This window comes from Triticum dicoccoides, chromosome 3A (genome assembly GCF_002162155.2).
Source record: "Triticum dicoccoides isolate Atlit2015 ecotype Zavitan chromosome 3A, WEW_v2.0, whole genome shotgun sequence".
In the NCBI taxonomy this organism is placed as follows: domain Eukaryota; kingdom Viridiplantae; phylum Streptophyta; class Magnoliopsida; order Poales; family Poaceae; genus Triticum; species Triticum dicoccoides.
Genome location: NC_041384.1, coordinates 758,398,382 through 758,414,696, shown reverse-complemented (window position 1 = coordinate 758,414,696; position 16,315 = coordinate 758,398,382). Strand labels below are relative to the sequence as shown.

At 44.7% G+C, this 16,315-nt stretch overlaps 1 protein-coding gene across 1 annotated transcript; it reads left to right on the top strand.

Annotated features, from left to right (window-relative positions):
* Window positions 1–8,315: 8,315 nt before the first annotated feature.
* On the top strand, window positions 8,316–14,549 carry LOC119273700 (ankyrin repeat-containing protein NPR4-like). The gene is made up of 4 exons (XM_037554779.1): window positions 8,316–8,382; window positions 11,665–12,299; window positions 12,645–13,180; window positions 13,842–14,549. The coding sequence occupies exons 2-4, from the start codon at window positions 11,681–11,683 to the stop codon at window positions 14,439–14,441; spliced, it is 1,755 nt and encodes a 584-aa protein (XP_037410676.1). The 5' UTR covers window positions 8,316–8,382; window positions 11,665–11,680; the 3' UTR covers window positions 14,442–14,549.
* Window positions 14,550–16,315: the final 1,766 nt, after the last annotated feature.

Sequence of the window (16,315 nt, the reverse complement as noted above, 5' to 3'; positions counted from 1 at the left end):
CAGTAATATTACCATCAGCGTCAGTCTTCTTCTTGAAGATCCATTTATTCTCAATCGCTTGCCGATTATCGGGCAAGTCAACCAAAGTCCACACTTTGTTCTCATACATGGATCCCATCTCAGATTTCATGGCTTCAAGCCATTTTGCGGAATTTGGGCTCACCATCGCTTCTTCATAGTTCGTAGGTTCATCATGATCTAGTAGCATGACTTCCAGAATAGGATTACCGTACCACTCTGGTGCGGATCTCACTCTGGTTGATCTACGAGGTTCAGTAGTATCTTGTTCTGAAGTTTCATGATCATTATCATTAGCTTCCTCACTTATTGGTGCAGGTGTCACAGAAACAAGTTTCTGTGATGCATTACTCTCCAACAAGGGAGCAGGTACAGTTACCGAACTTAGCAAGAAAAGTCTTGCCTTCGGATCTGTGATAGAAGGTGTATCCAGTAGTCTCCTTTGGATATCCTATGAAGACACATTTCTCCGATTTGGGTTCGAGCTTATCAGGTTGAAGCTTTTTCACATAAGCATCGCAGCCACAAACTTTCAGAAACGACAACTTTGGTTTCTTGCCAAACCATAGTTCATAAGGCGTCGTCTCAATGGATTTTGATGCTGCCCTATTTAACGTGAATGCGGCCATATCTAAAGCATAACCCCAAAACGATAGCGGTAAATCAGTAAGAGACATCATAGATCGCACCATATCTAGTAAAGTACGATTATGGCGTTCGGACACACCATTACGCTGTGGTGTTCTGGGTGGCGTGAGTTGCGAAACTATTCCGCATTGTTTTAAATGTACACCAAACTCGTAACTCAAATATTCTCCTCCACGATCAGATCGTAGAAACTTTATTTTCTTGTTACGATGATTTTCAACTTCACTCTGAAATTCTTTGAACTTTTCAAACGTTTCAGACTTGTGTTTCATTAAGTTGATATACCCATATCTGTTTAAGTCATCTGTGAAGGTGAGAAAATAACGATATCCGCCACGAGCCTCAATATTCATCGGACCACATACATCTGTATGTATGATTTCCAACAAATCTGTTGCTCTCTCCATAGTTCCGGAGAACGGCTTTTAGTCATCTTGCCCATGATGCACGGTTCGCAAGTACCAAGTGATTCATAATCAAGTGGTTCCAAAAGTCCATCAGCATGGAGTTTCTTCATGCGCTTTATACCGATATGACCTAGACGGCAGTGCCACAAATAAGTTGCACCATCATTATCAACTCTGCATCTTTTGGCTTCAACATTATGAATATGTGTGTCACTACTATCGAGATTCAATAAGAATAGACCATTCTTCAAGGGTGCATGACCATAAAAGATATTACTCATATAAACAGAACAACCATTATTCTCTGATTTAAATGAATAACCGTCTCGCATCAAACAAGATCCAGATATAATGTTCATGCTTAACTCTGGCACCAAATAACACTTATTTAGGTCTAATATTAATCCCGAAGGTAGATGTAGAGGTAGCGTGCCGACCGCGATCACATCGACTTTGGAACCGTTTCCTACGTGCATCGTCACCTCGTCCTTAGCTAATCTTCGCTTAATCCGTAGTTCCTGTTTCGAGTTGCAAATATTAGCAACAGAACCAGTATCAAATACCCAAGTGCTACTAGGAGCATTAGTAAGGTACACATCAATAACATGTATATCACATATACCTTTGTTCACCTTGCCATCCTTCTTATCCGCCAAATACTTGGGGCAGTTCCGCTTCCAGTGACCAGTCTGCTTGCAGTAGAAGCACTCAGTTTCAGGCTTAGGTCCAGACTTGGGTTTCTTCACTTGAGCAGCAACTTGCTTGCCGTTCTTCTTGAAGTTCCCCTTGTTCTTTCCTTTGCCCTTTTTCTTGAAACTAGTGGTCTTGCTGACCATCAACACTTGATGCTCCTTCTTGATTTCTACCTCCGCAGCTTTCAGCATTGCGAAGAGCTCGGGAATAGTCTTATTCATCCCTTGCATATTATAGTTCATCACGAAGCTCTTGTAGCTTGGTGGCAGTGATTGGAGAATTCTGTCAATGACGCAATCATCTGGAAGATTAACTCCCATTTGAATCAAGTGATTATTATACCCAGACATTTTGAGTATATGCTCACTGACAGAACTGTTCTCTTCCATCTTGCAGCTATAGAACTTATTGGAGACTTCATATCTCTCAATCCGGGCATTTGCTTGAAATATTAACTTCAACTCCTGAAACATGTCATATGCTCCATGACGTTCAAAACGTTGTCGAAGTCCCGATTCTAAGCCGTAAAGCATGGCACACTGAACTATCGAGTAGTCATCAGCTTTGCTCTGCCAGACGTTCATAACATCTGGTGTTGCTCCAGCAGCAGGCCTGGCACCCAGCGGTGCTTCCAGGACGTAATTCTTCTATGCAGCAATGAGGATAATCCTCAAGTTACGGACCCAGTCCGTGTAATTGCTACCATCATCTTTCAACTTTGCTTTCTCAAGGAACGCATTAAAATTCAACGGAACAACAGCACGGGCCATCTATCTACAATCAAACATACATAAGCAAGATACTATCAGGTACTAAGTTCATGATAATTTTAGGTTCAATTAATCATATTACTTAAAGAACTCCCACTTAGATAGACATCCCTCTAATCCTCTAAGTGATTACGTGATCCAAATCAACTAAACCATGTCCGATCATCACGTGAGATGGAGTAGTTTCATTGGTGAACATCACTATGTTGATCATATCTACTATATGATTCACGCTCGACCTTTCAGTCTCTATGTTCCGAGGCCATATCTGTATATGCTTGGCTCGTCAAGTATAACCTGAGTATTCCGCGTGTGCAACTGTTTTGCACCCGTTGTATTTGAACGTAGAGCCTATCACACCCGATCATCACGTGGTGTCTCGGCACGAAGAACTTTTGCAACGGTGCATACTCAGGGAGAACACTTCTTGATAATTTTAGTGAGAGATCATCTTATAATGCTACCGTCAATCAAAGCAAGATAAGATGCATAAAAGATAAACATCACATGCAATCAATATAAGTGATATGATATGGCCATCATCATCTTGTGCTTGTGATCTCCATCTCCGAAGCACCGTCGTGATCACCATCGTCACCGGCGTGACACCTTGATCTCCATCGTAGCATCGTTGTCGTCTCGCCAATCTTATGCTTCCACGACTATCGCTACCGCTTAGTGATAAAGTAAAGCATTACAGCGCGATTGCATTGCATACAATAAAGCGACAACCATATGGCTCCTGCCAGTTGCCGATAACTCGGTTACAAAACATGATCATCTCATACAATAAAATTTAGAATCGTGTCTTGACGATATCACATCAAAACATGCCCTGCAAAAACAAGTTAGACGTCCTCTACTTTGTTGTTGCAATTTTTACGTGGCTGCTACGGGCTTAAGCAAGAACCAATCTTACCTACGCATCAAAACCACAACGATAGTTTGTCAAGTTGGTGCTGTTTTAACCTTCGCAAGGACCGGGCGTAGCCACACTCAGTTCAACTAAAGTTGGAGAAACTGTCACCCGCAAGCCACCTATGTGCAAAGCACGTCGGGAGAACCGGTCTCGCGTAAGCGTACGCGTAATGTCGGTCCGGGCCGCTTCGTCCAACAATACCGCCGAACCAAAGTATGACATGCTGGTAAGCAGTATGACTTATATCGCCCACAACTCACTTGTGTTGTACTCGTGCATGTAACATCAACACATAAAACCTAGGCATCGACATGATATGAAAGTTGCTGTTATGCTTCATTGTATGAAAGTTGCTGTTATGCTTCATTGTCCCAAGGATTTGGAAACTGCTGTGGCTCTTGCTGAATTGCAGGAGGAGGTCATCGACATGATGCGCTAGGACCAGGAGGCCGCGGCTGGGCAGAATGGAAAATCCCCGTCCTCCAAGGGATGTCGATTCACGACCAAACCGCCTTTGCCAGTGGTGGTGCCTTCGGCGGGGGTTCTTTCTAAGGGATCACCTTCCTCGGCCGGATTGGGTGGGACGGATGGCCGCGCAGTCCTGATAATGCACGGATCCCCATTGCCAATTCGCCAATGGACGACAAGCTTCGCACACTAAGAGCCTACCGCAAGGCACACATGCTTTGTTTCACTTGTGGCGACCGTTGGGGTCCTGGCCATGTTTGTGCGGCCACGGCGCCATTACATGTCATGGAGGAACTCGTGGGTTTGTTGACGCCACCACGCCGCCTGAATCTCCGGCGTCGTAGGACACTTCAGAGGATGATCTTTGCCTATTAGCCACTGCTGCATCCACAGGAACCGAAGCTCCAAAGTCCTTCCGCATGCTATGCACACTTAACGGCAAGACGTTGTTGATGCTGTTTGACTCTGGATCCTCCCATAGCTTTATCAACACTGACATTGCAGAGTCTTTGCCTGAAGTTTAACCTATGGCACGACCCTTGTGAGTGAAGGTGGCGGATGGAGCCGTGACAAGCTGCACTATGGAAGTGTCGGTCTGTGAGTATGAGATACAGGGGCATCGATTCCAGTCTACTCTGAAGCTGTTCCCTTTGGGCAGTTATGACATGATTCTTGGAATGGATTGGCCGGAGTCCTGGGGGTTGATGACAGTGAACTGGGGCAGTAAATACATGGTGTTCAAGCATCAGGGAAAGTTCGTTCAGTTGCATGGAGTATCAGCAGTGGTGACCGAGTGCCCAACCATTTTGACAGTCCAACTGCAGCTTATGCAAATACAAGAGTCAGTAAGATGTCTAGTGCAACTATGTGCAATCAAGGTTGATGTTGAAGCGGCTAAAATACCTACAGCAGTAGGCGCTTTGCTCAAGGAATTTGCTGCTTTGTTTGATGAGCCTAAAGGATTACCTCCTTCCCATCCTTTTGATCATGCTATTGATCTGCTGCCCAGAGCTGCACCAGTCAACATCCGGCCTTACCGATACAGTCCAGCGCAGAAAGACGAGATCGAGAGACAAGTGGCAGACATGCTAGCTCAGGGGATCATTCAAATTAGTCGCAGCCCCTTTTCGTCTTCAGTTCTCCTGGTTTAGAAGAAGGACGGAGAATGGCGCTTCTGCATAGATTACCGACACTTGAATGCGATAACTATAAAGAATCGGTACCCTTTGCCGATCATCGATGAATTGCTTGATGAGTTGCATGGATCCAAATGGTTCACCAGTTTGGACTTGAGATCGGGTTATCACCATATTCGGATGAGGCCATCGGATGAAGCTAAAACTGCATTCCAGACACACCACGGCCACTTTGAGTTCAAAGTGATGCCTTATGGGGTGACCGGGGGACTTAGCACGTTCCAGGGTGGAATGAACATTGTGCTTGCACCTCTTCTCCGCCACGGGATTCTCGTGTTCATCGATGACATTCTGGTGCATAGTATCACACTGGAAGGGCATGTACTATTGTTGCGAAAGGTATTCCAGCTGCTCACGGAGAATCAAATGAAGGTCAAACTGAGCAAGTGTGCGTTTGCGCGCAATCAGCTGGCATACTTGGTCCATGTCATCAGTGCAGAGGGGGTGCGGACTGATCCAACAAATATTGACAAAGTGCAGAAATGGCCTAGCCCTCAGTCAACTAAGGAAGTGCGACAATTCCTGGGTCTGGCATGATATTACCAGAAATTTGTTCGTCACTTTGGCATCATTAGTCGACCTCTGACCGAATTGCTGATGAAGGGAGTGGTGTTTCGATGGACATAGCAGCATGAGGAATCCTTCCAAGCACTAAAAGGGGCACTAACGAGCGCACCAGTTTTGGCACTGCCAAATTTCTCCAAGCCATTCGTGGTGAAAACGGATGCATCGGACCAGGGGATCGGTGCCATACTGATGCAAAATCAGCATCCAATCGCATTCTTGAGCCAAGCCTTGGGTCCCAAACTCCGTACTCTCTAGACATATGATAATGAGAGCTTGGTTGTGCTAATGGTTGTGGAACATTGAAGACCCTACCTGATGGCAACGGAATTTATTATCCGAACAGATCATCGCAATTTGTCTTGCGTCGATGAACAAAGACTGACAACCCCTTGGCAACATAAGGCGTTGACGAAATTGTTAGGTCTGCAATACCGGATTGAGTACCGCAAGGGGTCTGCAAACCAAGCTGCTGATGCTTTATCTCGGCACCCTGAAGCTACAGCAAATGCGGTCTCTGTCTGTGTACCTCGATGGTTGGAAGAAGTGAAAACTGGCTATGCTCAAGACCAGCAGTGCTCTAAAATCTTGGCAGATGCAGCAGTCCAAGAGCCAGCAAAAGGACCCTTCCGCGTCCAGGATGGTCTGATTTGCTACAAGGGGCGAGTGTGGATTGGCAACAACCCTGCTGTCCAGAAAAAGGTGTTGGAAGAACTGCACTCATGAGCAATTGGGGGGCACTTTGGAGTCCAAGAAACCTACAGTCGTGTCCGTCAGAATTTTGCTTGGCCGCAATTGAAGCAAACCATCAAGGCATTTGTGAAACAGTGTTATGTGTGCAAACCAGAGCATGTTAAGTACCCAGGATTGCTACAGCCATTGCCGGTGCCCGGGGAAGCATGGTAGATGGCCACTCTTGACTTTGTGGAGGGATTGCCTACATAAAGAGGGTTCAATTCAATTCTGGTTGTTGTGGATAAGCTCACACGTTATGCACATTTCATACCACTTCGACATCCATTTTCAGCTTTCCAAGTAGCGAAGGCTTACATGGACCATGTCTTCAAATTGCATGGGCCTCTAGATAAAATGGTCTTGGATAGTGACCGGATTTTCACCAGCAAGGTATGGCAGGAGCTTGCTGAACTCTCTCATATCAAATTGAATATCTCCTCTGCTCAGCATCCTCAGATAGATGGCACCACAGAGCGAGTCAACCAATGCATGGAGCTTTACTTGCGATGTTTCGTCCACAATTGCCCTCGCAAATGGATGGACTGGATATCCTTGGCAGAGTTCTAGTACAATACGTCATACCATTCCACGCTCAAATCAACTCCGTTTGAGGTGCTGTATGGACACAAGCCAAGATTCTTTGGTATCTCCAATGTGGTCGATGCTACTGTGAAAAATTTGGCGTAATGGACGCAAGACCGAGCAACAATGGTGGCCCTTCTGCGACAACACCTGAATCGGGCTCGCCAATGGATGAAGGAAGATGCGGACAAACACCGGTCTGATAGAGTGTTTGCGGTCCACGATTGGGTCTACCTGAAGTTGCAGACATACACCCAATCTTCGGTGGCGACTCGAGCTAACCATAAACTTTCCTTCTGCTACTTCGGACCTTTTCAGGTGTTGCAGCGTGTCGGGGGAGTGGCTTACAAGCTTGACTTACCGGAGCACGCAAGGATTCACCCGGTGGTGCATGTCTCTCAGCTCCGGGCTGCTGTTCCTCCCAAGACCGCGATCATGCCAGAGTTGCCTACTCTGGACGATGACTTGCTGCAGTTCCAGGTACCTGAGGAGATCCTGCAGCGTCGCGTCATGCAATGTGGGACGCGTCAAGTAGAGCAAGTGCTGGTTCACTGGTCCGGGTTCCCAGCTTCATTGGCACCGTGGGAAGATGCAATTCCTCTCAAGTCTCGCTTTCCCAGATCCTTGGCTTGGGGTCAAGCCAAATCTAAACGGGGAAGGAATGTCATGGGAACTACTACAGTGGGCTCAAAGACAGGCGTTAACTCAACTCCAGCCCGGCCCAAACGGGAGAGAAGGCCCAACAGCCGCTACATCGGCCCACCCTGGAGCAAGTGAAGACCGTATATGTAGTGAGTGAGTGGAGTGCTAGGGTATCATTGGATCACCGAACCTTTCGGCCGCCGTTGGGCGTGTATCTCCCTCCCCATCCCAGGCTCTATTCCTCAATCCCCAATTCTTGCTGCTACATAATTCCTCTCTGTAATTGAGTTGTTGAGGACGAACTGGTAGATCAATTGAGCCAGAGTTATGTATCGTATCACTATTAGAAGTAGATCCATGGGGTCCCATATATAATAGTACCAAAAAGCGAAATACTCCCTCGTCCGGAAATACTTGTCCGAGGAATGGATGTATCTGGATATATTTTAGTTCTAGATACATCCATTTGTATCTATTTCTACGACAAGTATTTCCCGACGGAGGGAGTACAATACAAAAACGAGGACTTGAATCCTGAGCAGCTGGTCAAGGACATTACTGAATCAAGTGCGGAGGCCAATGCAAGGGGTCATTAGTTTAATGCTCCATCACATGGCTAATCAACTTGATGACTCCCAGCGCTCCATTAGTCCCTCTGCTCGCCTTCTCCATAGAACATTAGTGAGCGGGCTGCTGGATCTCTTCATCTTTGCCACTACGTCTCTCTGCTATTGTGTGAGGTGAGTACCTACTATTTCACCATATTTTTGCCCATTTTTCTTGTTATAGCTACCTTGTTTCTTCCATTGCGAGTTTGATTTTACGACATTTTCTTGCGTCTCATGTGAGACACAGTGGTCTAGTCTAACGTAGATGTTTAGATTCAAAAATCACAATGGAAACAACAACAAAATGAAATGCACAGGTAGCGGAAATGGAATGATAAAACTTAACTTTGTTTGCTTGCTTTATATATGTAACTGCATTGCCTTGTTTGATTTAGTCTTTTAGAGAACATGGTTAGAACTTAGAAGAGAAGTATTTTGGACAGCAATTCCGCTTCACACCTTGAACGTTGCTGGCAATGGACCCAACTCCAAGACAAATGCATGAAAAACATCACAACTTCATGCATCAAATGCAAGAACACATAAATCACATTAAGAAAATCACAAAAACCGCAATCCAAACATGCAAAATGCTCACCCAACTTCAGAAAAGAAGACACCAGATCCACCTTCACGCTGCCGATACACACATCTACCACATCGGCTGTTCTTGCTCGGGTACCCACCGGCTCCTTGCCCACCGATCCACATCCGCTGGCTATATATGTAGCGCCCCCCACTGCCGCAGCCAAACTCTGCAGTACAAGGTGAAAGTTTATCATCTAGTTTTTCAATCAAAGTAATTGTATTATTGATAGTTCAAACTTGAATCCTGTATTCTGTTTTCCTCTGTCCATGCGGAAGGCGACTCCTTCATATTCCACGTTTTACATTCTAAAGTGCTATAGTAGTATATCTGTTTTGCAATGACCATGTAGGCGCCTATTGAGTTAAACAGACTCATTCGACCGAGGTCAAGTAGAGTATATACAACATCCAATCCAAAATAGCATCTCAAAAAAGGAAAAGGAAACCCAAAATAGTTGGTTTGAACAAGTTACTGCATGTTACCATTCAGCTACTCAACATGTCATTATCTGCACCTGGTTTCTTTATTCGAAGGGTTGCTGTTCATTAATTGATTGGATCTAGCTAAACCCAACTAGCTAGTTACAAAATTTATCTTTGAGGGATAAGTTTTTATAATGAATCATACATATACTAGGATATTAAGGGCCAAAGCCCATGTTCCCATCCTAGCTCATTGAAAATGAAAGACAGTCTGATCCAGCAGGTCATCAAGGTTTTCATTGTGGATCTTAACAGCGTGCGGTGACACTCAAGGTTCCATCTTAATTATGGTGAATCGACTGTTACTTGCCAAAAATTGAGTGCTACAACGGTAATGTGTATCAGTAGCTTACTGAATGGGTACACAAAACTTGGACATTACTCTTGTATGTTTTTTTAAGTACTAGACCATGACCGCGTTTCACTGAGTCTGGAACTCTGGATCAGGTCAAGTTTACTGTTTACTAAAGATGCTATCAACGTGCTAATCAACTACTCCCTATGTAAACTAATACTACCTCTGTCCTGGTTTATTGGTCCCTTTGTAATTTGTGTTGAATTTTGACCAAATATTTAACTGACAAAATGTTAGTGCATGTCAACAAAAATTATATCTTTGGATTCGTATTTGACCATAGTTTTCAATGATATAATTTTTGGTGACGTGCATGAACATTTTGTTAGTTAAAATCATGGTCAAAATTTGACACAAAATACAATGGGGACTAATAAACCAGGACGGAGGTAGTAGTAGTACTAAGATACTGATCTAAAATGTCTTATATTAGTTTACAGAGTGAGTACTACATAAATCATCTTATAATTACTAAATGATTGAGTAATTAATCTTTTGTCATTAGTTCAGTGGGCGCCCAAATTTTGTCTCAACTCTGCATGCAGAAGTGGACAGGCTGGGGCGTGTACTAATTTTTGTGGATCGATGTACTGGCAGCTCCTCGATCCATGTTGGGTTTTCTTTACTAGTATGAAGCAGGTCAGTTTTTTGGTAGATGAAAAGGGCCAAAGCCCCTTCTCTTTGAAAACCAAACACAGTCTGATCAGGCCAAGTTTTTTTATTGGATCAGTTGTGGATCTCGATAGCTGTCAAAGGCGTGCCGTGGCGTTAAAGGTGCCATCAGAGGGCCAATATCAAATGATCTATATGCACGAATGTCTAGACAAATTAAGCTAGTAATACCAAAGGGTTGCGTAGACTTTATAAATGCAGCTAGCTTTCGCCCCAGTAATGTGTTTAGGCAAGATTGTGCTAGAGGGAAATGTATCTGGAAATGGCGGGCGTAGCTAATTAATAGCATCAGTTAATATTCTTCGTCTCTAGTTAGCAGTCGACCCCATCATCCCTCAATTCTGATTGTGGAGACACTAGCCAAACAAAATGGGCTATATTTCTGATCAAAAGGCAACATCTTAATCTTGTAGCTCATCCTTCTGACACCGATCTAAGACAACTAATATTCATTACAGGTCAGGTCAAGTTTTATATTGATTAGAAGTTCCCCATTACATGCCTAATGAAATGATACATGCACAAATTAACTCAAACTGAATTGGTACGTTGACTTCCCACTCCTTAAGTTGTTGCCATCGGCTCGCATGGAACTCTAGTGTGCCTGCTAGCTGTTCTCTTCATTGTGCGACTACGTTCGTTCTCTCTGCGGTTGTCTGAGCGAGGTGTGTACTTCTACATCGACGAGATTAATCATGCCTAAGGATGTTTTTTCTGTTTCGTTTTGACTGTAATTGGCTTGTTTCTTCCGTTGCTGGCTAGTTTGTTGTTTAGGGAATCTTCTTCCGTTGTTAGTTTGATTTTTATGGAATTTTCTTGCGCCCCCCTTGACTTGAGCCCCACAAACGCCATTGACAGTTTGTCACGACCTCGCATTGAACTGCCGCCACCTCCACCCTCTCCCTACCCATTTGCTGAGGCCGCCTGCTACTCATCCTGTCATGGGCGTTGGCTTCTCTTCTTCCCCATCGCCAATGCAAGCTATTCTTCCTCCATTTACAGTCAATAAAGCTAGTAGTTCATTGGTTGTTTTTCACTATATATTATAAACATATATATCCCCATTTCTCTTCTCCATTGGAGTACCCCATTCACTTTTCTTTGTAGCCAAGTGCGTTACTTACTATTCCATCGAGTTAATATATTCTTAAATTTTCTATAACTACCCCGTTTTCTGTAGCTACCATTTTGAATAATTTTAAGGAATCTTATTGCAAGTAGAATTAATGTTGGCATGGTTTACGGATTTCCTCATCAAAACTAGCGGCTAATCATTTACCATGATTGTATTTGTTCCCATTTTTCTCCTGCTGCAGTTAAATCGGAATATAGATGGCAGATAATATATCAACAACTAGTTCACTGGAAGGACGACATGAAGAGCTACGGATGGACCAATGCCTCCTGGAAGCAGCCACATCTGGTGATTCCGCATCAATGAAGGCCATGGCATCGCAGGATCGAAGCATGCTTCTTAGAACAACTCCAGCTGGGAACACCTGTCTTCACATATCGTCCATCCATGGCCATGAGGCATTTTGCACGGATGTGGTGGCCCTGGAGGCGCCTCTTCTCACTACAGTAAACTTGGATCGAGAGACGCCACTTCTCACGGCGGTGAAAAGTGGATTTGTCATCTTGGCTTCCGTTCTACTCCGATTGTACCGTGAACGGCGATTGAGCAAGGCAATCTTGGAAAAAGACATTGATGGCTGCAATGCACTGCACCATGCCATTCGGAGTGGCCACAGGAAGCTTGCGCTGGAGCTGATAGAAGCAGAGCCGGCTCTGTCGACACATGTGAATAGAATGAACGAGTCACCCATATATATCGTAGCGATGAGGAATTTTACTGATATTTCAGAGAATTTACTTGAAATTCCTGATTCTGCTCATATGGGACCATGGGGCCAGAACACTCTGCAGGCTGCCGTGAAAAATGGAAACGCAGGTGAGAACCAGTGTGTGCATGTATACATTTCCCGAGTTTGGGACTGTAGCAATTGTCCATTGATGCCCTACAACCGCTGTGTGGGTGCATGTGGTTTCGTAGCATGGTTGCCTGCTGATCTCTATAGTACAAGTGTACGACGAGATGCCGAATTATTGTTTACTCTTGGTATTCTGTTGCTCTATTAGTTTACAACCGGGAAAAAGAATTTGAATATACGGTATTATCTAGCGCACGGTACATTGATATTCTGGAACTATTCTAATATACCGTTACTAGTCCTCACAAGGACTATCATCATCCCTTTGCTAATTAACCGTTGTTCATGTACTGATTTGTTTTCAGGTTTGGCTAAGAGAATTATGGAAACACATCCTGGGCTGGCCAAAGAAGCCGATAACAATGGGTGTACTCCACTAAGTTCAGCTGTATACCGTGGCCTGGTTGACATGGCACGAGTATTGCTGGAACATGATTGCTCTTTAGGGTATGAGGTGCCAAGTAATGGTAATCCTTTCCTTAGTTGTGCTGCATATGAAGGTCACCTCGATGTTGCTCAAGAGCTTCATAAACACTATCCTGATACTCCTTACCGTTCAACACAAGATGCCTGTTGGACATCCCTCCATGTAGCTGTATACGAGGATCAAGTGGAGTTCACAGAATTCATTTTGAGGACCCCACAACTTCGGAAACTCATTAACATGCGAGACTCCAACGGTAAAACTGCTCTACATTTGGCAGTAGAGAAGTGCAATCCTAAAATGGTTGCTGCTTTGCTGTCTCACGATGATATAGACACAACTGTGCTTGATAACAAATGTGTTACACCAGCTTGGGTATTAGCTCACGTCATTGATCATGCCAAGACTTTAAACTGGGTATGTATATTATCAATACACACGCACGATTACAAATAAGAAAAAAGAAACTACTTTACTGTATTGTTCTGAAAGCAACTCACCATAGAACCATCAATGCCGCAACATACAAATGTTTTTCTAGTCCACTATTTGGCTCCGTTCTAAGTCTAACAGTGATATAGAAAACTTTATATTAAAAATTGAAATTTTGTTTATAAATTTATATACTCCCTCCGTTCCTGAATTTACCATAATGTAGTGCGTATAGATTTTATTAAAAGTCCAACTTTGAAAACTTTGACCAAGTTTTACAGATAACTATTTATATCTACATACAAAATATATAAAATATATAAAGTATGAAAGTTCATTTTATAATGAATCTAATGATATAGTAGTAGCATTCTAGATTTAAATGTTTTTCTTGATAAATTTGGTCAAAGTTTGTGATGCTTGACTTTTCAAAAAATCTATATGTACTACATTATGGAACAAAGGGAGTAACATATTTGTACCTCCCTATTTCCAACATTGTCGACCACTTTGCTTATCAGTTTAAATATATGCTCAAATTTAATTTTGTTCACTTTTTCTCAATACTATAGATCCATGTAATAGAATTGCTAAGCTCTGTTATTACACTATGATCTCCATCTGCGCCTTCTTTGAATATATGCAGAATGAAGTGAGCATGCTTATGGTGAGAGCTGATCCCCGAGATGCCAACACTCTTTATAATCTTCACACCCATACCAAACACAAAGCGACCTTGCAATCAAGGAAGGAAGCGAAGTCACTAACTCAAACATACACAAGTAACACTTCGCTAGTGGCGATCCTCATCACGACAGTCACCTTTGCCGCTGCCTTCACCCTGCCTGGAGGATACAGCAATGACGCCGGAAGCGAGGGACTTCCCATCATGTCTAGGAAGTTTGCATTTCAGGCATTCTTGATTTCTGACGTCTTAGCAATGTGCTCCTCGTTTGCTGTCGCCTTCATATGCATCATAGCAAGGTGGGGAGATTATGAGTTCCTGATTTATTACATATCCGCCACTAAGAAGCTCATGTGGTTTGCATACGTGGCAACAACTACGGCTTTTTCAACTGGTTTGTACACGGTGCTGGCTCCACATCTCCATTGGTTGGCTATTGCAATTTGTCTTGTGGTAGCTTTGTTGCCCATTCTCACGAAACTGTTGGGCGAATGGCCAGTTTGGAAGCTCAGATTACGGTTGGGAAAAGCTTTCAACTCAGACCTCCTTGACATGGTGTGACCTCAACAATTCAACTTATGGTTATGCTTTCTGATAATACTTTGCAATATGTAATCAACATTTTTTGACAGGCTGCTTGTTTTGTTAACTCATTGGCACAAAATATTACTACAATTCTTCTATTTGTTTCAAACTTAGGAGAAACTATTATACTCTTCTTGTGTTTCCACTCAAATCTGATGCATTGAGTCCAGCTCTATAGAGATGATTCATGGCATCTGCAGCGGCAATGGCCTTTTTTGCCATAGGCATGGTGCATTGCAGCATCACATCAAGCCATCCGCAGGGACAAGAAAACGGTATTTCTCACCAACATTTCTTTGAAAAACGGCAAGGTTTAGCCATTGGGAAACTAAGGATGACTCACAGGTCAGAGAAACCGACCCAATAGACTGAACGACAAACAACATTGAAGAACCGACCACCTAACTGACAGAGAATCCAACACCACAGGAGCGGAAGAGGACACAATAGGGACATGGTAAACTGAGCTGGTATGAGGTAGACAACGACCTCAAGCACTATCTACCACCTTCTTCTTCCTTACCCGCCACCCGTGTATGAGTGCTTAACACTAAAACCCATGCTGGGCTGGTCAGAGATGACATCTGGATACTAAGAGCAACTCCAACACGGCGACCCATTTCGTCCGCCGCCGTCCGTTTGGGTTGCCGTGGACAAAAGTGTTGGCCCAACGTGTCTGTTTGGCGTTCGTGCGAACCCATTTCCTACCCAAATTTAGGCATGAAATGCTTCGGCGCGGACGCAAAATGAACACGCCACGCGTCCTATCGGTGTTCCGCCACGTCCCCACATGGCGGCCGGTCAAATACCTCCTACGTCTTTATTAATGATGATCACAGACCATGGGCCCACACGTCAGCGACGATGGGCGACCTTTTTTAATCTGAGCATGTGTGTGTGTGTGGGGGGGGGGGGGTGGCGTCCTCATTCTCTTCCAGCCTCCCGTCTCCATCTAGCCACCCTTCTGCTCCCCCTTCGGCGACAACCCTAGCCACCATTCCACGCGCCACCATGGGCTTCTTCGCCGGCAAGAAGAAGAGCTAGCCCCCCGCTGGTCCTTCGCGCGCGCTCCCCCGCTTCTTTCGACGCCCGCCTGCCCGACGAGGCAGCGGATAAGCGTCCCAGTGCACCAGGCGAGGTGGCATTGAGAGCACTGCATTCCCATCCTGTACCCCGACGTCAGCATGCCACATGACTGGCATTTGGATGCGTGGAGGGCGGCGGTGCCGCGGAGGGCGCGGGCACACGCGATGGAGGTGCGGTGCCGGCAGCAGCAGGTGATGCCGGCAATGCCTCAACCTTGTCACACAGCAGACTCTCCTGATTGGGAGGTCTATTTCGCCCTAGAGCATAACGAGCAGCGCTAGCTCGGCATCCAACACGTGTGGGCTGGCACCTCGCCGCCCCTCGTGGTGTGCGACGAGGACCAGGAGGAGGAGGCCGCCTACTAGTCGCCGTTGGCGGCTGCCTCCATGAAAGCGAGGAGGAAGAGCGGCACATGGCAGCGGAGGAGGAGGACATGAAAGCGAGGAGGAAGAGCGGCATAAATAAAACTAAATAAAAGATAAAATATTTTTGGGTTTTTTGGTTTATAGATCTGAAAATAAAAGATTGCAAGAATAGTAAATCGGAAACTAATATGATGGAAAATAGACACGGGGGCCATAGGTTTCACTAGAGGCTGCTCTCCTGAAGGCAAATAATATGGTGGGTGAACAAATTACTGTCGAGCAACCGATAGAAAAGCGTAAAGTTATGAATGTCGGTGTCAAAACCGGCGGATCTCGGGTAGGGGGTCCTGAACTGTGCGTCTAAGGCGGATGGTAACAGGAGGCGAGGGACACGATGTT